At 50.3% G+C, this 23,554-nt stretch overlaps 2 protein-coding genes across 3 annotated transcripts in view; one reads left to right on the forward strand and one right to left on the reverse strand.

Moving 5' to 3' along the window:
• Window positions 1–149: 149 nt before the first annotated feature.
• Window positions 150–10,106, forward strand: GSTZ1 (glutathione S-transferase zeta 1). 2 transcript variants are annotated; one of them, XM_040477839.1, is made up of 9 exons: window positions 150–242; window positions 3,212–3,263; window positions 5,184–5,251; window positions 5,725–5,805; window positions 6,155–6,280; window positions 7,381–7,459; window positions 8,013–8,065; window positions 8,510–8,559; window positions 9,346–10,106. In XM_040477839.1, the coding sequence occupies exons 1-9, from the start codon at window positions 228–230 to the stop codon at window positions 9,470–9,472; spliced, it is 651 nt and encodes a 216-aa protein (XP_040333773.1). In that variant the 5' UTR covers window positions 150–227; the 3' UTR covers window positions 9,473–10,106. The 2 variants fall into 2 exon arrangements, with proteins under 2 accessions (XP_040333773.1, XP_040333772.1); XM_040477838.1 differs by lacking the exon at window positions 150–242 and adding an exon at window positions 2,827–2,933.
• A 7,138-nt stretch (window positions 10,107–17,244) lies between these two features.
• Window positions 17,245–23,554, reverse strand: part of TMED8 (transmembrane p24 trafficking protein family member 8) — a 34,232-nt gene continuing 27,922 nt past the window's right edge. The window contains exon 6 of the mRNA XM_040477848.1: window positions 17,245–22,635. Within this exon, the coding sequence (XP_040333782.1) occupies window positions 22,418–22,635 (218 nt within the window). The 3' untranslated portion in view covers window positions 17,245–22,417. The remainder of the gene's footprint in view (window positions 22,636–23,554) is intronic.

A 23,554-nucleotide genomic window follows, 5' to 3' on the forward strand; every position in this document is an offset into this window, starting at 1 on the left:
CTCAAGGAACTGCAACTCCCAGCAGCTCCGGGAGTGGGGGCGTGGCGGCAGAGCGGGGCGAGCCAGAGGAGCCCTTAAAGATCATTTTAGTCCAACCCCTAGCTTTACCACAACAGAAGTGTAAGTTCTGACGTGTCGGGGTCTCACAGGGCCACAGCCGTCGACGAGTCGGAGAGTCCCAGACGTGAAGTCTCCGGGCCTGGAAGAGGGGTGGCCCCAGGCGCGAGATGCAAGCGGGGAAGGTCTGTGCCACGCATACAGGGAGAGGGAAACTACTTAGAAACACTGAGAAACCCGGGGGGGGGGGGGGCGGGGGCTAAAGGTGACCTTGGACAACGCACGCTCCCGGCATGCAGAGCGCCGCACGGGCGCCGCTCTGCGCCTGCGCGCTGCCAGCTTTTTGTTGCCCGCTGGGGCCTGTAGTCTGGAGAGGATTGGGCCCGAGGCGGCGCGGGTTGGTGGACTGTGCGGGGCGCTGTGGAGTCGCTGTACCCTCGCGCTCCACCTGCCTCTTACCGTTCTCTCTACTAGGTTTTCAAGACGTTGTCCCCTGCTTCCCTCTTCCGTACAGCCCGTGTGGTCTTTCCCAGCCGGTCGGCCCGACGGGCCCTAACACTTAACCTAGGGCCTTCCCAGGTGGTTTGCTTTATGAGAGAGCACCTGGACGCTTTAAGTCATTGCCAGCACCTGGGGAGCGCCTCCCCGCTTGGCCCAGAGCCACGGTGTCACCTCTGGGGGAAGGGGCCCGAGAATCTGCATGTTTAATAAGCGCCCCCGATGAACTTTTAAAGTCTTATTCAAGTTTGAGAACCACCAAGGAAGGTAGCGGGCATGTCAGATGGGATACAGCATCCCCGTAATAATATATAGCTCTCCCACTCACAAATGGGATTTTAGGAGTCGTTCTCTCAAAACATGCGTGAGAAATGGTTTAAAAATAAAATCTGCTAGACTCGTCAGAATCCAGATTTGAATTGGGAACGAAGTTCCTCCAGGGGTAGTGATGAGAGCTTAAAATCTAGCTCTACAAGTGCACAAGGGAGCACAGGGTAGTTGACGCAGTTATCACTGGTAAGAGGAAAAGCAGAAACTGCTCTCCGCTACGTTTCCTGATGGCCCATAAGTAGGAAACCTGGGGGCAGTGGCATTCGCAGTGACTCTGTGGTCACCCTCAGCACAGGTGAAGATGTAACATTCAGTAATTAGGTAAGACATTTCGTTAAGGATTCTAAGCTAATGTCTGAGGCTCTCTAGTGGTCCCGGCCCTCACCAGCAGCCCCTGCTTCTTGGCCCCAGGAGCCCCTCCAGCCTGACCTGTTAGGGAAAGGGATGTACCTCTGAATAGGGTTCATCTAGTCGTGGCCACCTAGTTCCTCTGCTTCCAAAGACACCTGCCGTCTATCACCTGCCCTCTGCACCAGAGCCATCTTTACTTTCCCCACAAAAGGTGCCTCCAGTACCGGCTGGAACTCCCAGGCTCAGAAACCAACCTGGGAAGGCCTGGTTGATAGTTCAGGGATGTAGTCTAGAGAGGATTGGGCCCTCTCTAGAAGACGGAGTTGATGGTTCATGGACGGTGAAGGCAGGACCACAGAGCAATTTGGTGTGCTCGGGGGTGCAGAAGGGAGAGGGAACTTGGGGGAAATGTCTGTAGTCAAAGGGATGGTAGTCAGAGGTGATCTAGAAATCCCGTTGTGTTCTCCCTCATCCATATGGATACACACGTGTCTGCCTGGAGATTCATGAGTGCTAACTAATTACTAGTCCTGGGCCCTGCTTTGAAATGCTGACTACCCAAGAAGGACCAGAGAAATGAACTTTGAGTCTTTTAAACTTTAGAGGAGAGATCACACACACACTCAGCCTCCTCCAGGGTAACAAAAATGAGAGAAGAGGGCCAGGTAAGGAACATGGCAGACCAGAGAGGGCATGCCCTGACTGAAGGAGGCCAGTAATTGTCTCCAATCAATTGTTGCTACTCAAGAATCCGAGTCCACTGTCTCCAGATCTTTTTAAGAAAAAACAGACAATAGGGCTTATATACGAAACATCTTGATTTTTCAATGTTGGCAACCAACTAGAAACATTTTTAATTTTTTTAATGTTCATTTATTTTAGAGAGAGAGACAGAGTGCAAGTGGAGGAGGGGCAGAGAGAGAGGGGGACACAGAATCTGAAGCGGGCTCCAGGCTCTGAGTAGTCAGCACACAGCCCAGTGAGGGGCTCGAACCCACGAACCGTGAGATCATGACCTGAGCTGAAGGTGGGCGCTCAACTGACTGAGCTACTCAGGCACCCCGAAACATTTTTAAATATAAGTAGACCAAACACAATACACTATAGGCTGTCCTTTTGTGACCTTAGCTTTGGAGTCCATGGGCATATCCCCCAGCTATTTTTATGAGACCATCCTAAAGGACTGATGGGTGGGTGGTGGGTTGAGAGAGACGGGCACTGCAGCATGAAAGAACTAGAATTCCTGGTCTTTCTGTTGCTGCTGGAAGGAATTATGCTATCATCTTACAGCAACCCCTCATTTTACAGATGAGAGAGAAAAGACTAGAGAATAGAGAAGGCAGGGATCTGCCCAAGGTCACACAGAGCTAGTTCCTGTACTGGGACCAGACCCTAGGTATGCCAGCATCCAGTGCACCACACTACATGAATTACTGCTTCCAAAACCAGGCCACCTTGTCTGCCCAAGACACCAAATCTGGCTCCACCGGGAACATAGAAAACTTCCCACAAGTTGGAAAGAGATGTCCTTTCTGACCAGAGTCAAAGTTTCCCCAGAAGCCTATCTAGCCCAGCTTCCCCATTGGCTCATGGGATCCACCCCTTCAGGGTTCCTCCCCCTGCTCTGCAGCTCTGGGAGAGGGGACATTCCTTGAGAGGCCAAGGGTCACCACAACACCATGACTGAGTCTGGCAAGGTAAGGAAGACGTGCAGGCTGGCTGCCCTGTTGGGGGCCCCTTGGACCTCAGGGATGCACAATAGCACAGTTTGGAGCTGAGGGACCCCACCTGACTCCCAAGGCCTCTGACCCAGGGAGCTCGGAGTCTGGCCTGAGTTGCAGACACGGGTCTGGGAACGGAGGCCTGCTGACTTGGAGCCTCCCCGCTGAGGGCCGTTGCCTCACCAGCGGGCTTCTGGGGCTGAGAACCCCCACGAGCATGGGTTAACATGTATCTTCATGCTGTCTCTCCTCAGCCCATCCTGTACTCCTATTTCCGGAGCTCCTGCTCATGGAGAGTTCGAATCGGTAAGTACTGTGCTCCCACCAAGAGCCTGGGGGGATGGAGGTGGAGAGAGCCCTGCGTGGAGAGCTGGCCTGGGACAGAGGGGTATTCTGTCAGACAGGGCACCACCCCCAGCAACCAGTGTCCCCAATGCCCTGGAGACTTTAGCACCTGCACCTTGAATGGCACCTCCACCTAGGAAGTGCCAAAAAGAGGAGAGTGGGGGTGGCAGGAAGTTGGGTTGTCTTTTCCCTTGGACCTGCCACCTCTCCCACCCTGCTCTCCAAAGCCACTTAGCAACCACACTTAAAGCAGGCTCACAAAACCCAGAGGTGCTTGGTAACTGGCAGGGAACAGCTGGCCTTTCTCAGTTCTTATCTTATTTGATCTGGCAATTAAACGGAACTGGCCAGTGTCAACCCCAGAGGCTTCAAGGAAGCAGAAACCAGGGCCCTCCGGTTTAGTCCCAGCTTGACCCGTCCCTCCCTCAGCTCAACACAGCCTGTGGCAAAGATCATAGTCCCAGCTCATACTGCGGGAAAACCGTGCTGGATGTTTTTATGTGCATGATTCCATTTAAACCTTGGCAACCCTAGGAGGGAGGGATTATTGTTGCCTTCATTGTACAGGTGAGGAAACTGAGGCACGGGGACATTAAATAACTTGCCCAAGACTAGGTAGCTAGTAAGAGGCAGAGCTGGAATTTGAACAGCTAGTCTGCCTCCAGGGTCTGTGTTCTTAACTACTCTACTGTCAGATGAGGAAACCAAGGCACAGGGGCTCATTAAGTTTCTTGCCCAAGGCTGCACAGCTAGCAAATGAATGTGATGAAATCTGAACCCAAGCAGTCTGCCTCCGGTAGTCTGGCCCTAACTGGGAAGCCATCTGCCATGACCCTCCCCCGCCCCACAGTCAGTTGGCAGTTGCTAGAATCAGTAGGCAAGTGCACTGGGGTGCCAAAGGACACAATCTCTCCAGGCACCTCCTCTGGGCCCAGAACCTCTTCCCTAGCTGGGCCAGACAGGAGCCACAGGACCCATGTGCAATGACCTCTCCCTCCTGGCCCCAGCAGCCACTTTGTCCAGAGTGGGGCTGACCAGCGCTGAGGAAGAGCCCCGTGCCTCCCAGTCTCTCTTCAGACCGTGACACGTCTCATCCCCTCCCCTCGCTCCTTTGCCTTTGCCCAAGACTAGCCGTCACCATATTTCAGTGCACATGCGCATACACACACACACACACACACACACACACACACACACACACACACAGAGTCTTCACTAGGCTGGTCCAGTCTTCACTAGGCTGGTCCAGTGTTTACCCTCACTTTGCCGGTGGAAATTATCAAAGGGCACAGAGAGGAAATCTGGTCACTAGGAGTCATAGCAGATACTGTGAGGCCACTAAAGAGCCCTGGTGCCCTGCTCGGAAGGGGTAGTAATCAGCTCTGAGAACAGAGAAAATGGATGAGAAAGGGAATTCTTCTCTGGAGAGTGTCATCTGCTTGTGTCTGCACTTTGTGGTCACTTGAGCACCTGCCCTGGGCCCTTGGACACCTTCATGAGAGAATAATTGCAGGTCTCCAACAAATAAGCCCTGCTTGCCACTGTTCAAGGCCCTGGAGGGGACAGAGGTGACCAGAACACTTCCCTGCTGCCCTCCAGGAGATCCCAGGGTGCCAGGGCACACGCCTGTAGGCACCACTTGGGTGCGGGGACCCTGTGCGGGTATGGAGAGGATGGCCCTGAGAGTCTGGGGGCAAGAAGAGCCTCAGAGACCTGAGGGAGGAGAGTGGGTAGTGACCGGGGAAGCTGGAGAGATGAGGACAGGGCCAAGTTGGGCCTTGGTCACCTAGCTGCCTGGAAAAAGAAGTCTCCTTCTGGAACCTCATGTAGCCCTTGGAAGTATAACCAGAAGCTGTCCCCTGACTCTGCTGTCTCTCGTAGCTCTGGCCTTGAAAAGCATTGACTATGAGACGATCCCCATCAACCTCATAAAGGATGGAGGCCAGCAGGTGAGGAGGCCGCCCCCGGACCACCATGTGAGAGTTGGAGGTCTGGTAGAGGGACCCAGAAGAGGGTGCAGGCTTCTTCCCCGCAAGAGGTGAACCTGCTGGCTCTCCCTGGAGGGACGGGGTGACAAGCTGTGCAGCATGAGGAGTCATGGGAAGGGCCCCGGTTCCAGGCTCCGTGCCACAGCCTGGCCTCTCGGTGCCTGACCCCAGGAGGGTGAGTGGCGAATGGGGGTCCTTGCCCCTTGCTGGGCCATCTGGATGTACCTTGGTGACCACAGTGTGAGGTACAAGGGGACACACACAGCCAGGCCATTGGGATGAATCCTGTAGTTCAGCAGCCAGTGGATTTTGGAATACTGCCTGGATCCCTCAGGCCTTGCCCAGGGGAGGAGAGTGCAGGTGGGCCGCAAGCCTGGGGTCTTCCTGTGTGCCCAGTCCAGGCCACCTCGTCCATCAGGTCCTTGTCTCCACAGTTCTCTGAAGAATTCCAGGCACTGAATCCCATGAAGCAGGTGCCGGCCCTGAAGATCGATGGCATCACCATTGGCCAGTCAGTGAGTGCAGGGCCTGGGAGGCCCCTTGCAAGAGGGGTGCCCCGAACAAGAGGACCTCACAGCTCTTCTTTGCTTGTGTGTGCCCAAGCGCCTAGGCCTTAGTAGGGACATGATAAGTTCCTGGCAGAGGGAGGGAGCTCGGCTGGTTGTTTGGGGAAGTGACGGAGACTCGAGCATATGGGGACCAAGTTCTGCAGGACAGGGGGCCACAAAGAGCTCTTCCCTGGGGGAGTGTCAGCCTCGCAGGCTCCAGCTGAGGAGGGCGAGGAGGAGTTTGCTGGCCCCGTCACTCTGGTCCAGGGGTCTGCGGCCCTCCCATCCCAGTGTCTCGCTGCTCCCCTCCCAACAGCTGGCCATCATTGAGTACCTGGAGGAGACTCGGCCCACTCCACGACTCCTGCCTCAGGACCCAAAGAAGAGAGCCCACGTGCGCATGATTTCCGATCTCATCGCCAGCGGCATCCAGCCCCTGCAGGTGTGGCTCTGGACTCGCACCCTGCACGCCTCTCATATGCCTCCCCTCACGCACTCTTGCCTTCAGAGGCACACTGGGTGTGGGGCCTCATAGTGGGGTACCCAGCTTGGGAGTGGGGGCGGCAGGAGGACAGGAGGGCTCCTCAGGGGCTTAGACCCAGACCACGTGGCAGAGGGGCAAGGGATCCCAGAAATCACCTGCCCCGCGGGGCCCCCAGCCGCATTCTCAGAAGCCCCAGGTTTCCAAGGACAGCCCAGAGGTTCCCAAGGAGGGGAGGGGCCAGGTGGCAGGGGAGAGGCTGAATGCTGCAGAGCCAGACCCCTCCCCACCTTTAACCAGAACGGCCTCCCTCTCATCTGTTCTGTAGCATAGATCGGGAGTCTCGAGAGATTTTTATCTTTTAAAATTTTCCCTGCTAAAAAATAAGTGTTAAAGCAATTCATCTGTGCTAATCCCTGGCTTAAATGAGGAAGTAGCCCCAGAAAGGTGGAGGGACTTTGCAGAGTCACTCGACTAAGAATGGCAGAGCAGGGGCCAGGGCCCAGGACCCCTGACTGTACCTGTGCCCCCATCCCCATGTTACCTTGTTGTTTGTAACAAGGAGATTGGAGCAGACAGATAGCCCCATTTTATAGATGAGGAAACTGAAGCCCAGAAGTGAAATGGCTTCAGGGGTGTAAGGATGGAACAAGGGTCCAAATCTCCTGAAAGCCACCTATGCTTCTCCCCCATCCACCTCTCATGTTGCACCCCCCTCTCCTCACAAGGGGCCACATAAGGGAGACCCACCGGTTGCAGGGAAGACGGGCCTCAGGTCATGGCCGCGTCCTGTGCCCCCACCCTTCCACACCTCCGCCAGGGTCACAAGCTTCCCGACAACAGGGGGCACTGGGGCAACCTGAGAAGGTGGCTGCTGGGATCGCTCTCTGTCCCGGCCCCCATCCACCCTCAGTGCCCAGATGGGAAGAGGGGATTCATGGAGCCCAGGAGGGGCAGATGGACAACCTGGGGCAGAAAGGGAACTGAGCTTCCCTGAGGGGGCTTGGCAGGCGCAGGCGGTTCCCAAAGCCAGTCACAGATTATCATCTTTGGTTGCATAGAACCTGTCTGTCCTGAATCAAGTGGGACAGGAGAACCAGCTGACCTGGGCCCAGAAGGCCATCACTTCTGGCTTTAACGGTGAGTCCTTACTCCCTCGAGCCATCCCAGGGTGACCTCTCAATGACACAGCTCTCGTGCCTAAGGCCGTGGGCATCTGAAACAGCTTCCCAGGCTCTTTGGTCCTGACAATGGCATGGGTGAGGGTAGGGGGGCAGAGCCAAGGAGGAAGTGGGACTGGATACTGTCCAAACCTGGCCTCAACCTCTAGTACTTCTGGGCATCTCAGCACCTGAGGCCCACAGCCCTTTGGAGCTGGATGGCCCAACCTCTGCTTCACTGCCTGCCCCAGCCAGGAAACGAAGGCTAGCAAAGCACCAGCCCATCGTGTGAGAGCTGCTACTTCGGCCAGTGGCCGGTCTTGTCCCTTCTTGGGGAGGGAATGGCCACTGGGCTGGAGGAACCCCGGGGAAACATCATCTGCCTCCACATCCCCGGCAACTCTCTCCAGATCTGGTTGTCGCATTCCCTTCAACACACATGCCCCAGCCTGTCACTCAGCTGCCCATTTCAGAACTGTGGGGGCCAAGGCCCAGTCTGTGCCCCGAGTAAAATCCATGTGACCTCCCCACAGCTCTGGAGCAGATCCTGCAGAGCACAGCAGGGAGGTACTGTGTGGGAGACGAGGTAAGCTCTCCCAGGCCTTCCTACAGCGGCCTTCTCCCTCCACCCTGGGGCAAGAGCAGGCCAGAGAGATTCCGGAGAAGGCATAGGGTTGGGGTGGTTTCAGGGCCCCTCACCTCATCCTGAGGCGTCTCCTCCCTGCTGGGCGCTCAAGGGAAGTGCCTGTGATGGTGGTTTTTAACAAGCACGCTAAGATCCACTGAGACCATCAAACCTTTTTTGGCCCCCCACAGAGCCGGTTGTCAGGACAACTGGATCCTGGCCTGGGAGACACGTGCTCTGGGGACAGATGGGGGAGAAGAGGAGGGAGATGGGGCAGTGGGGATGGGGTGGAAGACCCAGGAGCAGAAGGGAACTGTCAAGGGCTGGCAGCCCATGGACACAGCCAGCCCAGCCTGTGAGTCCGGGGCACACACCCTGATGCAAACCCACCCGACCCTCTTTCAGGTGTCCATGGCTGATCTCTGCTTAGTGCCTCAGGTGGCAAACGCTGAAAGGTAAGAGAGCCCCACTGCCCACCCTCTCCCACCTGGCTCCTCCCCTCTAAATGCCCAGCCTCCTCCCACCGTCAGGCCCCAACTTCATCTACCGAGGAAGCGTCTCATGCGGAGACTCCCTCCAGCTGGCCAGGGAGCCCCGGGTGCCAGGCCACACCAGCCACTGTGGCCTGGAGGAGACAGGCAGAAGAAATCAGGGGAGCGCCCCCGACCATGCCCGTCTTAGCTCATACAATCCCATATAGCCCCTGCTCCTAAGAGGAGGTGGCTCACCTGGTGGCCACCCCTAGAAGAAACCTCCCGCAAGAGCCTGCTGCCCCCGACATGGTATGTCTGTGCCCAGCAGTGAGCTCTACTCTGCTTTCCTCCAACAGCCCCTCAGGGAGGCATGAAAGAGTGCCTCTCTGGAAGGCATCATGTCAGGCACCATCAGGATACAGAGATGTTATGACACATTGGCTGCCCTTGAGAAGCTTGGGATATGGGTAGAGAGATTATCTGTATATGTAAATGTGTAGTAGGTTCTCGATGAACAGCCATTGCTTGGAATAGGAACAGTAGGCAACAGAGATGCTAGACAGTACTGCATGAGACCCGCCCATCCCAGAGCCACCTGTGAACAAGGCCCCCACGTGGCAGGGCCACCTTCCTGGTCCTTCTCTGGTCAGCTCCAGGGGCCCCATCCAGCCCACCTCTGTGCTTCCCTCGCTGCACACAGGGCAGTCTGCCCGTTCCCCTGCACACCTGGTGTTGAGATGGTGTGAGACAGGTGTTTCTCTGCTACAGGTTCAAGGTGGATCTCACTCCCTACCCTACCATCAGCCGCATCAACAAGACGCTGCTGGCCTTGGAGGCTTTCCAAGTGTCTCACCCCTGCCGGCAGCCAGATACACCCCCTGAGCTGAGGGCCTAGCCCTCAAACTGTACCCCGTGGGTGAGGGGGCAGGAAAGGGGTACAGGAGCAGAAGCTAGGTAGGCTGAACAGGCCTGGAAACAGGCAAGCCCTAGGTGGAGAAGCAGGAAATTTGAACTCCTAGCCCTTGAACTTGAAGTCTAGCCCTGGACCTGCCTTCCCACTGAACCTCTTTGTGCTTCCAGTACCCACAGTCTGTCGAATGTGGGTAGGGTGGGGGAGAGGATGCTGGGAGGGAGGAAGGCAGGAACATTACCTATTACCTATGTCATGGGCAGTCATGAAGATGCAGGCACAGTGTAGACTAAAATGCCTAGCAGGTTCACTGGAGAGAGGTCAGGAAGCCCGAGCGCCTCTTCCCTTCCCTGAGACTGTACCTGACTGCAAAGAATGTCCACACTGAAATACGGTAATTAAACTGAAGCCCAGGCCTCTAGGTTATATTCAGTTAAGATGCTTTCCAGAAAATGAACATTCTTCCTAGCTGGAATCCCCCTGTGTCTGGGCCAGGAGAGGAAATCAGCCAGCCACTTGCCCACCCTGTGGTAGGCCTGGCCCCTGGCACTTAAGAGCACTGGAGAGAAAGAAGTTCAAAAGCCTGCCTGAGAGAACCAGACCCAGATGCAGAAGAGAACAGATAGAAAAAGCAGAAGGGCGCCCGGGTGGCTCAGTTGGCTGAGCGTCCGACTTCAGCTTGGGTTATCATCTTGTGGTCTGTGCGTTCGAGCCCCGCATCGGGCTCTGTGCTGACAGCTCAGAGCCTGGAGCCTGCTTCCGATTCTGTGTCTCCCTCTCTGCCCCTCCCCCACTTGCTCTGTCTCTCCCTCAAAAAGAAATAAAACATTAAAAAAAAATTTTTTTTTTTTTTTTTTTTAAGGAAAATTAGGAAAGAGAGCATTTTGTGACCAGCTAAGTTTCCAGGACTAGAATGGTACTATTAAGTGTTGACTGGAACACGGAGAGGGAAGTTGGCCCACATCCTCCGGGGCAGCATTCTCCGGATCAGTCCCAGGAGTAAGCGCTTCAAATAAATCCAGTCGTGAATGGCCTTGGGAATTGGAGGCAGGCTCCTGCGTGGGCAGTGTGAACAGCCACTGATCAGGATGGCTCAGGACCCCAACCAGGTAGCAGCTCACCTTGAGGTCCCTTCTGGAAGTGGAATCAGATGACTTTTATGTCCTGTACCTGAGATTTTATTTCCCCTGCATGGCTAGGGTTTAAACAGTGAACTGAGATCGATGTGTCTGGTTCAAATGGAAGCCGCCACTCTCAGCCGAGTCCCTTCAGCCCTGATCCCAGAGTACCTAGTTCTCCCATCATCCCCTTTGTGGCCTCCTTTCCTGAACTTGGGTTCCAGGCTTTAGAATGACCAAAGTGGGCCACTCTTGTTCCCAAGCTGCGTCTGTCCTGGCAGAGCCAGAAAAAAGCACAGGACAGTAGGTGAGACACAGCAGTGACAAGGGAGACTTGGCGGTTCCTCCTGTCCTGCCGCCATCTTTCCCTCAGCTTACCCCAGACTTGCCTGGCTGGGTAAAGTTCACCTGGCCTCCCTCCAGAAAACCTTGACTCAAGAAACTAATCTCAGCCCAGGGATCAGGACTGGCACCTGACTTGGACATTTGAAGTTGAAGGTGATTACAGCCCCCGTGGATTTTAAAGACAGAACGAACTCTGGGGAAAGGAGGCTGGCCACTTCAGGCTGTGCTCCCACAGCCCCATGGCAGTCAGCCTTCCTGGCTCTGGAGAGACAGTGGGACAGGTGAGGAGCTGTGGGCAAGGTGAGACGGGCTGCTGCCGCCACTTCCCTGGGATTAAGGAGAGAGCTGGCTCTGCCCCTCGCCAGCAGGCACCTTGGGAGCCCAGATGATTGGAACCGATTTCCAATACTGCTGAGGTTACCAGGTTCCTCCACCCCTTCCTCCTCCCAGTCCCATCTCCGGGCAACAGACAGAGAGACTTCGGGAAAGCAGGGAACTAGACAGAGTCTGCATCCAGGACAGGGCACTGAGACAGACAACCTGAGACCACTCCTCCTGCCCTGAATGATTCTAGAGAGAATTAGATACAGTGAAGGGGGGAATGTGTTTTCCTGGAAGAAAAGTGGTGGCTGTCCTACTCCAGCTAGTAATGGATTTGCCACCCCCTCCATTCAGTCCACCAGCTTGCAGTGAGCCTTCCCAGGTGACCCTCCCACCACCCCCCACCCCGGCGGGAGCAGGGATATGTGGCCGTGCCACAGAGAATGTGGTAGACATGGCCCTTGCTCTTCCTGAGCTTTTGTCCCTCCCCTTACTGGTGGAAGTTTAATTGGCATGTGAACTCCACCACCCAACAGACCCACCATTGCTTCTCTGCTTGTCTGTCTGATCCAGGATGACTTCTAAGAGTTCAGGTCTTCTCTTGGACACTACCAGATATTAACCCTTTTAACCTGGGACTCTATCAGCCTAAAACTGGTGGCAAGAGCTTAATGGGTTTTAAGGAAATCTCAAATCAGGGGAAGAGGTGATACAGCCTCTGTTGTCAAAACATGGAAACCATCCCTCATCTGTGGCACACTTTCCATATTTTTCTCATAGTTCCCATAGTTTGGTCCTCTGATTCAACAGGAAGTTTCTGGTACGTGTCAAATGTAAGGTGAATACCAGCTGTGGGTGGGTAGGGAGGAAAGAGATGAATTTGTGGCTTTTCCTCTAGGCTCAGCAGACATCCTTGGAGTCCCATTTCTGAGGCGCTCCTTTCTATCTGGCTCTCCCCAGAGCCCCCACCCCCAAACTCAGACAAACCTGACCTTCTCCACAAAAACCAGAAATGTGTCTACGGCAGAGAAAGAAACTCGCTCCGGGCTCCTGCGAGGTGACTCACCTGGACCATGCTGGTACTTGCAGCATCCCCGCATCCTTCACCTGCACCACCCAGAGGAAGTGCGTAAACCTTTGTGGCTCTCGGCTGCACTGGCTTTAGGAGGACAGTCGTCTATCTTCCCACCTCACGATGTTTTTGTAAAGGAGATTTTTGTATTTGAAAGAACCTAAGCCCTGGGATCTCTCCACACAGCTGGCAGCACCACGGGCTGGTCTCGGGACCCGGGCTGGGACCACCATGGCTGCCTTCTTCACCGAGACCTGAGGACAGTGCCTGAGCTCTCAAGGGCCCACGACAACTCTGGGTGTCTCCTGCGGGCTAGGGCACCGGACCTGTTGAGGAAGTGTGGGAACTGGAGATGAGATTTGGGGGCCTGCAAGAGAAGGCAAGCGGGGAGGGGGGGGGGGGAGCCACCAGTTCAGGGTGAACTGAGGGATGGAGGAGGGGAGTGTGGAAAGGGGCGATGGGATGCGCAGAGGCTCTGGCCTTGCTGAAGGACCACAGCCCGAGAAAGGAGAGCGGTCTGGTTTCTGGGCCTGTGGTTTTGAGTCAGAGTGAGGCTACCACTCCATGTGTTCCAGCCCCGGGCCGTCTGCGGAGTCCAGGTCACCAGCACAGTAAGCTGACCCGCCCTTGAGGGATGTGGAGACCTGAGATTTTGCTGGCTTCAGCCCTCCCCATCGGGAACTGTCCTCCGGGGCCCTGTGGCTGGTTTCATGGGAGGGAGGAGAACCCTCTTTATTCCCAGAAGAACTTAGCCGTGCTCCAGGGAGGGGAGTAAAAGAATGTGGCCTTTCTAAGCCATCTTCCCTGCATGAGAGCTGAGTGCTCTCAAACTCCTATAGGACTATACTCCCGACCTCCCTGTGACCCCCGTGCCACACAAGGTGACTAGCGTTACTACGTAAGGGCATGTTAGATGGAAACATGTCCTTCCTGTGCAGCCATGGCTGGCCACCCCCTCCCCTCCCAGAATGTCCCTCTCTTCTTTGGGGGGCCCTAGAAGATCATGAAGGAGCAAATATTTCCCTAAGTACAGAGATGACTTAGAGGTCAAGCCAAATGGTCCTGGGACTTGGCAATAATTAGGATTCTCTAAAGCGTTTTGAAAACTGCCTCTTCTGTGACTCCCTTAGGTCTGCAAATAAGTGGTTTTCAGGGGTCAGATGTATCTTTCAATTCAAAACCATCACCTATTTAGGGCATGTTTCCCAGCAGGAGCCTCTTTCCAAAGGCTGAGTGGGTGGTAAATGGCAAGTCCTTCATTCCCACCTCAGTCGTCAGACCTGTGGGGAACAACTGGCAGATCCCTGACCTGGTATGTCAGAGGCCACAGGGAGACCTGATCTGCAGTCACAGTGGGAGTGGCCACAGGGAATGGCCGGCAGATGCTGGAGTGGCAGTTAGGTGTGGAGGGTCTTTCACCTCTACGGAAGCGGGAAATCCCGGCAAATACTTGAGAAGGATGAAACCAGGAAGGAGGTGCTTCCCGGACACACTTGAGAACAAAGCAAAATATACGGGATTTTGTTCCAAAGCAATTTGACATATCCATTAAGGAAAGTAGTACACTTATTGAACACGCAGGTGGATACACATACTCAGAAGGACTCATTGTATTGGCTCCTCCTAACTTTTAAACATAACTTACTTAGCTGTCATTCCAAAGTCACCAGCAGGCATCATTCCACTGCCAGAGAATATGTGAACTAACATGGCTGCCGAGTTTAGCCGGAACCTCATAGGTTAAAGAACATAAGACTAAATGTCAAGAGCTGCAACATATAATCCCGAGCTGTGTCAGGGTCAATGATGTGACAGAAATGAATGCCTTTAAATGTTAAACAATAACCTTCAATGGGTGCCTGGGTGGCTCAGTTGGTTGCGCATCCAACTTCAGCTCAGGTCATGATCTCGCGGTTTGTGAGCTCGAGCCCTGCATCAGGCTTGCTGCTGTCAGCCTCTCAGCGCAGAGCCCAATTTGGATCCTCTGTCTGCCTCTGTCCGCCTCTCTCTGCCCCCACCCCGCTTGTGCTCTCCAAAAAATAAATGTTTAAATAAAAAATAACCTTTAATATGACTTAGCCATTACACATTCAGCATAGCCAAACATAACTCATAAAAGGTCCCTAGCTCCATGTAGTCTGCCTGGGCTTTTTATAGTTGGTTGTGCCCTAGTTTGGTGGGCAGATCATATCCACTTAACTCACAATTATTTCCAATCTCTTCCTCCCTTATACAGCAGCCTCTAAAATACGACGCAAAGGAAAACAGAGAGAGCTCTAATAGGCTTGTCTTAGAATCACAGATCTCACTAAAGTAAAGATTTCAAAGGTGCTCCTTCCTCCTCAGATAGGAGTCTTTCTCATTTTGTAATAAATACCAGTGACACACACAGGCAGCATTTTAAGAGATGTCTAAGACATTTTTAAAATGTCATTTAAGTGTCATTTTTAAAATTAGGGGCGCCTGGGTGGCGCAGTCGGTTAAGCGTCCGACTTCAGCCAGATCACGATCTCGCGGTCCGTGAGTTCGAGCCCCGCGTCAGGCTCTGGGCTGATGGCTCGGAGCCTGGAGCCTGTTTCCGATTCTGTGTCTCCCTCTCTCTCTGCCCCTCCCCCGTTCATGCTCTCTCTCTCTCTGTCCCAAAAATAAATAAAAAACGTTGAAAAAAAATTTTTTTAATAAATAAATAAATAAAATGAAAAAAAAGGCTGAATTAATATCACCCGGACTGCGTTAATGATTACCCTGGTGTCAAAAGTACCAGTTCCAAATTTGAACACAGTAAGCTCATTGGAAAATGAACATCACTGGAAACCAAATACTGATAAAACTATAATGTTCTATTTGGTAATCATCACTGCGCGCCCACCTGTTCTGCCCTCGGGCCAAACCCAGTCCCCAGTTCGTAATACTCTGCCATGAATTTAAACACGGCTGAAAGATCTATCATTAATCTTTCTCAATCTTTTCTTAATTGTTAATTTTTCTTAATTTTTATAATCAAGAGATTACAGAATTACTCACACAGATTTACAGAATACCTTTCTTCCAGGAGGAATACAGAGATGAATAAAAAATGTCAAATGTAAATCAGGTTCATTAAGATATAAGTCAAATGTTTCAGGTGCATAGTGAAAAAGTTTATTTAGGACAGATTTCAAAACTTGGAAGAGAAGACAAAGAATGCACAAAAGCTCACAAAACAGTTACGGAATATAAAAACACAAGAACTGAGCTATTTAAAGAACCACAGCTCAGGATCATCTGTGTATCACAGCAACAAATTCAGTGCCACAGGGTGGTAAGAGAAGGTATTTTAAAGGAAAAACCACTCAGCAGGACACAACGATTGAGTAACAATTTGGTACAGAGCTCTTAGAAATCATAGGATCTGTTGACAGCATTTCTCATGATACAGAACATGTAAAACAAGATGACTGCAATAAATGATTGGTTGGGCTACTTTTATACTTTAAAGAAAGTATTTCCCTTTCAGACCCCTTTTGTAACATCAGCGTCAAAGCATGATATAGAATAAGGAAAGGACGCCTTTGTGGTTGCCAATTTGCCAAGAAAGCATCATCATCTTTCATTCAATGGACAGATCTCAGTGCACAGCACCAAAGCAGGCCTTTCAGAAATATAAGTTAAATGGCATAAAGTAGTTTAGGAAATCTGCAAGCACCTCCCTCTATCCCAGTTATCCTTCCCCAAAGTCTGGCTTTCTCATAATCCATCCCTTTGATTACAAAGCAACTTTCTTCTGGGAATTTCAAAATGTTTCCCATTATTAAGGGCAAATGGGCACACCAGAGTCCATGGGTTACAGGACTGCTTTCTTTTTTTTTTTTTTTTTTTTTATTTTTTTTTTTTTTTTTGTTTTTTTTTTTTTGGGACAGAGAGAGACAGAGCATGAACAGGGAAGGGGCAGAGAGAGAGGGAGACACAGAATCGGAAACAGGCTCCAGGCTCTGAGCCATCGGCCCAGAGCCCGACGAGGGGCTCGAACTCACGGACTGCGAGATCGTGACCTGGCTGAAGTCGGACGCTTAACCGACTGCGCCACCCAGGCGCCCCAGGACTGCTTTCTCTAGACTTCACACTTGCTCTTGAACATGGCTAAATGGACATAATTCAACTTGGTTAAATTAAAACAACTTCATTTATGGGACAATAATCTCAGAAATGGAGGTCAGTAGTTTTTAACATGTAATTTCTTAGTACAATGTACTACTTAGGACGTGAGAGAAGGAATTAAGATAATGTTTTCCAGACAACTGTCAGCCTGAACCTAAAAATCAACAATAACAATAACAAGGAACATTTTACACAGAGATATTTCAAACCTGAGTGAAGAAGTGAGTTCAGGAAGAGAACTCTTTAAACTGTTGGCTAAGGGCTCTTCTGGAACCCTATATGCTAGAATATCCCAAACCTAAACTTCAGACTTGTTCATGACCCTATATCAGAACTTTTAGAAAATGCACTTTGTCCCCTGGAAGTCATTTCACATATATTATTTTACCCTTAGATAAGTACTTTAAGTGACAGAAAACTGTGGAATCTAATAAGGAAGGCTCTATATCTGTATTTCTGGGGCACTTTCTCCTCACATCTTAGAGTAAGGAAGAGCCATGAAATTAACCCAGTCCACATGCCTGGGACCTAAAAGAAATCAAAGTATGTATAATGGTAATCAGATCATGAGTTCAAACCAATGACCAGAACCACAAATAATTTCAAAGCCAGCATCTTACATGTGGACTTCGTTTGTGAAGGACTAACTATTTATAAATGAACCCCATCAGGCCTTGGGCCACTGGGTTTTCTTAGCTTAGTGACAAGCAATTCAAACAGCACGGGTTTGTGTGGCCTTCATGGTTCAGGCAGGAGCAATGAAATCTGGTCACATAATACTTAGCAAAACTTCTCTCACCCTCTGGGTCCCAAATCCTGCCCTAACCTCAGAATCTAAATAAGTGGGTAGAGGTCAAAGAAGTGCTCACAGATGCTAGATGGGTTAGACAGAGCAAAGGGGTAACACCGACCATCACCAGGTACCAACTAAGCCAAAGCAGTTTTCTCCTGGATGCCTCCCCCATCTCCAGAAAACTGCCCACCAGGACCCAACTTCCAGGGGGTTCCTCTCCTTCTGAGAACACGGAGGAGCTGCAAACTCACACTACAATTGCATTTATAACCTGTGACACACATAGTTCCCAGAGAAGGAGGGCTTGCTCTAGTTATTACTCGACTCAATTAACTTGTTGTCTTCATCAGTATCCCATTGGCATATCCTCTTCATTCACTTGGTAAGGTTAACAAGAGTTCCAACTGATGATTGTATAGTCATACACCAGTAACTCAGCTATCCCAATATGGGACTATAAGTCATAATCCTTCCCCAGTCCTACTTCCAACCAAGGCTGACTGCCTTATCCACTCAACTCACACTAGATGATTAATCGGATAAACAGAGGCCTTGGATACCATACTGCCAGTGCTAAACAATATCGTAAATAATCAAGATATCATAGAGAAATGGAGGGAGCCTAGTCCCTCTTTATCTCTCAGGTGTGTGGAAATGAGGGCCTAGGAATGGATTCCATGCATGAAGACTGGGACTTTGGCTGTAAAGAGGCTCACCACACACTGGGTTACTGGAGAGCACCCAGCTTGTGATTGGTTCTAGATACCCATTTCCTACTTACTTCCCAGAGAATCATGCATCGTGGCTTCCTGAGCACAAACACAATTCAAACAATGACTTGCTCTCTAAAGAGCATTAATCCCTTAATGTGTGGCCCCTCACGATAAAAGAAATGAAATTACCTTCCTTCAGACAGAAACTCACCTTCCAACTCTCTTCAACCACTGAGATTCTATAGGGATGGTGCTTTTTCCTTTTCCAGCAAATTCAGGTTTCCAGGAGTTCTACCCTTTCGGCCAGGTGGAAAGAGACTAGTTAAAGATGCTGATGTGGACCTTTTAGACCCAGGAGAAATTCCAAATGGAAGCTCTTTAAAGAGAGAACTGTCCCACTTACTGCTATGTGTGTGACCATTCCACACAGGTTAAAGAAGATGGTGATTCCTACACCTCACAGGGAGGTCAGCCTGCAGGGGCATAGCTGGTTCGCAAACATATGCCTGTGGCCTGAGGCCCTTCTGTGATGTTGGTCAAAATTAACTGATTTCATCCCTTTCTTCGCCAAGTCAAAACCAACGGGGGCTGCCGAGACACAGCTGCACCTCCTCCCAGCCCCTTTCTAGTTTCACCATCCTTCTCCATGGCCCAGAGAACACGGAGATGAAATCCAGCCTCGGGTCAGGGGATTACACTTGGTAGAGAAGACCTACTCAGAAGGAGTCTATCCTGTTGGGAAAGACAGCAAAAGGGGTTTGGAGGTTTCTCCAACAACCATAATGAGGACCAGCAAGGCTTCTGACTTCAACAACAGTTCCAACTAATGAAATACAGACTAAAGAACTAAACAAAATTGGGATATGAGCAAAACTCTGGGATGCATTTGATAGCTTATCTCTCTTCCCCTCATTTTACTCTCTTTTTCTTCCTTACTATCGGTTTTAAAAGGTAGTCCCCAAGCTGCACAAAACTCATTCACGCCTCTCTCCCTCCCTCCACTAAAACAATCATCTTTTATGTAAATGTTAGAGTCACTCAACTCCATGCCTTAGAATCATATACTTTGGGGTTAAAAGGCAACATTTTGCAGAAAAGTGGTCTTAAAAAATAAATATAAAGATACAGACTTTAGGATTTGGGTTTTCGCCTAATTGTTCCAAAGAGGAACTGGATAGGGCCCATCAAAAACATCAAAACTCAGATATTTTCTATAACTGGTAAGTTTTGCAATAATGTTGAGTCCTACTGATTAACATAAGACAGAGAACTCTCAGATTTAACTCTTTCATATACACATAGTAGGGGGCAATATGTACTTTTAAAAAGTCTGAGGTTTCCCTTCCTAAATAACAGATAAAAAAATATTTTAAAAATACATGAATGGCCTTATTTCAGGTTGTTACCTACTCCCATTATAAAGCTATACATTGTCTGAGGATTGAGTTTTAACTCTGGAGTCCTGAGGACCTGTCATAAAGCAACAGATTAGAATAAAGTCTTTCCAGAGCAGCATCACAGTTACACTTACTCTACTTTTAAGTCCTCTGCTTGCTGAAAATTCTTTATCAAAAAGTGTTAGAAAAAATTAACACTTTAAACATGTCCTCCTTTCTAAAAGCCCCATCTCTCAACAGAGTGGCCAAGCTAAACAGACTGAAGAAATTTAAGAAGTCAGCTACTGTGTGTAGAGAATTTCTCTCTCCCACTACAAAGCATTGTCAGAATTCTGTTTGTTAGTATTTATTTGTGCTCTAGAGAATAGGGTGACAGGGGAAGCAGAGGACTTTGATTTCATTGTTTGCTTTTAAGAATTTGGACAGGGAGAGATTAAGGAAAGGATGATCTCTGAGGATTCGCTGGGCTATGAAATTCTCAGTAATTACATGTGCTTCCACAAATAATATTTGGTCCCTACAGTTCAATGATTGCAGAAATTTAATAGGAGAAGAGTAAATGGTTAGACAGCGAAAATATCTTTTTAGCCATTTTGTGCTAATGGAACAAAGAAACGCCAGTGCAGGGTGAAATGTAACAATGTCCAGGATTTCAAAAGTGACCAGACAAAAAGAGGCACATGGAGGTGACAGGAACAGATCCCTCAGGCTTCCCTGATGCACCAGAACCAGGATGCCAAAGAAAGTAAGTACAGAGATGCTCATGGCAAAAACAAAGAGTGTTTGTTGTCCCAGGGAGCTTGCTAGGGCCTGGCAGCTCCATTTTAAGAGAAAGCCAGAAGTTAATAATAAACAGGAAAAATAAATAAGCAAGGCTTTAGCTGACTGGAGAACAGCTCAGTAGAAAATTATTTTATAAAGATTAGACTCAATTAGCTAAGGCAGGATTCAACTTCATGCTGAAAGAGTGCTCGCTCCATTTATCTCATGATTAGATGACGTGCAGCGAGTTCGCTTTTCGCTGCCCGAACAGATAGTCCCTAAAATCATTTCTAATTTCTTACAAGGTAGATAAACGCTGGCCAGTGTAATCCTCTACAAAACGCACTGAAATACAAAACAATGGTGGTGTGATGCTGCTCGGTCCACAACATCCTACCCTCCTTGGGGCTTCGCTCCCAGGGGAAGAGAAGGTACAGGCTGTACGGCCCTTTGTTGGTGATACAGGTGCTACCGTGAGGAGCCCTGATCGAGTTCCTGCTCCCGTAGGGAGGACAGGTTTGGTGTCAGACACCTGCATAAGAAAGGGATGAGCCAAAGGAAACATCATGAGGAAGAGGACTCCTCAGAGCAGGCAAAGGACTTCGAAATCCCAGAATCATAGGATATCCTTGATTGGCAAGTCAACTCCCCTGCACTCAATCCTGGGTGAATGGGCAGGGCCCCTCACGGCCTGGAATTCCTCACAGGGAATCCTGGGGGAGGGTGGCATCGTCCACCCCAGAAGGGCAGAGTCCTCCCAAAGCATCCTAGGACTGACCTGCAGGAAGGGAATTATCACTTCCCAGCTTCTCCTAAAATCATCATCTCACTCCACAGAAGAGGAGGCCTAAATGGCTCAGAGCAGACAGAAGCCTTCTAAGAAACAGATGGAAAGTATCTCAGAGGCAAAAATGAAATGTGCCAAAAAATAAATAAAGTAATAAATAAATTGAATCATTCCTCAAAATTCTAAGGCAGTAACAGACTCAACACAAGGAATAAGAAACAAGGAGGTACAGACAACCACAGTGGTCCCCTCTCTGCCCGAGGCCCAGCCACCCCACCGTTTTGGCTACTGACTGAAGCTCCCCTATCCTCCCGTGGCACTCCTGGGCCTCATGACTAATACAGTGGGAAGGCTGTGACCCGGAAAACGCAAGCTTTGGCCTGGTAAAGACAAATCCCATCAGCAGCAACAGTGAAGTTTCATTACCACCTTTTCTAAGAGACTTCGAACACCGAAAGCTTTAAACCCTCAATGCAAGAAACCTAAATCCAGAAACTTGAAGTCAGATTGCTTCTGAAGAAAAATTACTAAATAACACTCCTACCCTCGAGATAAAAAAGAATGGTGGGGAATCTGGAGTGGTTTTTGTTTTTTAACCTTGTCTCTCAGATTATACCCCTTCTTTGATTATACAAAAAATAATAATTCAGTAACATTTGACTTGCAAAGATGTGGATTCTGAGATCAATCTAGTACCTAATTTCCACCCTTTCCCCTTCAATTGCCAGCACCCTTGCTAAGGGACACTACCTCTTGAAGCAGGAAGTGATGGAGGCAGTTTCTCCCCTCTGGATCTTAGACTACGTGATCGTCACTTAGACTGCATGGACGTTCTTGCCGTGAGGGCAAGGACACAGGCGTGGGAAAGGCAAGAGGATGGCACGAGGCGGAGTCGAACAATCTGGACTACTAACACCCCTCCAAAGGCAGTGAGGGCTCCCGGCCTGTGCTACAGACCAAGAAGAACCAGCAGGCGGGAATATGGCAGTGGTGAGAGGCTGGACAGAGCTTTCTCCATCCAAAACACTGGGTTCCTTCATGGACAATGTGCTTTTCCTCTTCCAGCACTTTCAAAAGATGAAGACTGGGTGCCACTAAACACATCTGCAATATAGGCTGTGGGAGAGGAGAGAGCAGCAACTGGAATAATACCTCGTACCAAAACAAGCCTATTTTTAAAAGACAACACCCAACTACCCTTTAGGCTTTTGCCCAATGGGCTCCTTCACAGAGGGACGTGGCCGGAGTCTGAAGCAAGAGGAGCGTGAGTCAAGGACCACAGAACAGGAGCACTACACCACCACCTGCAGAAGCCGAGAAGGGGGAAAAGCTACATGGGGTCAACAGTCAGGCATGCCAGGCAGGACGTGAGGGTCAGGAACCTCACGCTCAACTTTTAGCTCTTGCCTATCCAAAACGAGAGGCACCAGCTGGCAGCCTGCTCCAGCCAGCAAATACCCGCCTGCCTCCTGTCCCGGCGGGCCTTCAGCTAGTGTAGTAGATGTGGAAGTAGAGAGTCTTGTTGCGGAGCAGGGAGTAGGAGTTGTCGAACTTGAGCAGGTAGATGCCCTCGCCAGGGTAGTCGTGGCTGCCAGCCTGCACGTCCCGGTGGCTGTCTCGCCGGTACACGGGCATGACTTCCCCATAGCGACCTCGAAGGGAGCTCCTGGAGCCTCTCTCTACGTCTCCAACTGGGACAGGGTCTGCATAAGCAAAATGGCACAGTGTTGGGATATGACTTCAGAGACTGAGTAATCCGACCTCAAGAGAAAAGAATGGACCAGGTGACTTAGTGGCGTTTAGCCGGGGGAATGCTCTTACCCTCCTACGGGAATTTGGAGATGTCTGCTGACCTTTTGGCCATCAGAGAAACTAGTGGGTGATACTGCATTTAGTGCCCGAGTGTCCAGGAGCACCTAACATCAGGATAGTACCTGCCCAGCAAAGAAGCATTCCACCCCAAATGCCAATAATGTCTCCACTGAGAAACAATGATTTAGCCTTATACAGCCCACCTAGTTCTGGAAGTGTCTGGACATCTCCAAGGGGGAGAAAATATTTCGAAGGGAAGATTCTGACATCTCTTCATTCAACAGGAGAAAGAAACAGCTAATGGAGGTAGGAAATACAAACACACTGAACAGAGTGACCCAGAACTTCTACTTGGCCTCCTAAAGAACAGCAAAGTAAGACACAAGGTTCCCCCCACTGCCTAAAAACCTGAAGATTTCCCTGCAGACTTGCCTTTCCACGAAGAAGCAAGGGATTGATTTTTAAGATTATATAGAAAAATCAAGATGCTTGGAACCTACTTAGAACCTACTCATACTATTGTAAAAAAAAAAAAAAAAAAAAAAAAAAAAAGCCTCTGAGTCATCCTGAGTAGGCATTGCAAATAACAACTGGAATAGAGCACAGAAACTATGTTTAAAACTACTCTGGGCCTATTTTGCAATATTTACAGATATTAAGTCACTACGTGGTACATTTCAAACTAATATGATGTTATACATCAATTATATCTCAATAAAGATTATTTAGGTTAAAAAAACCTGCTCTGGGCATGAAATGAAGGAAGTAAACAGTAGTCGGCCAACTGTGACAGGTTGGAGAGGAGTACAG

This window comes from Herpailurus yagouaroundi, unplaced genomic scaffold (assembly GCF_014898765.1).
Source record: "Herpailurus yagouaroundi ecotype Mexico unplaced genomic scaffold, PumYag 141, whole genome shotgun sequence".
In the NCBI taxonomy this organism is placed as follows: domain Eukaryota; kingdom Metazoa; phylum Chordata; class Mammalia; order Carnivora; family Felidae; genus Herpailurus; species Herpailurus yagouaroundi.

Coding starts and splice junctions, on each gene's coding strand:
- GSTZ1 (XM_040477838.1), top strand. Junction 5,806..6,154: donor GCATCACCATTGGCCAGTCA/GTGAGTGCAGGG, acceptor CCCTCCCAACAG/CTGGCCATCATTGAGTACCT. Junction 7,460..8,012: donor CATCACTTCTGGCTTTAACG/GTGAGTCCTTAC, acceptor ACCTCCCCACAG/CTCTGGAGCAGATCCTGCAG.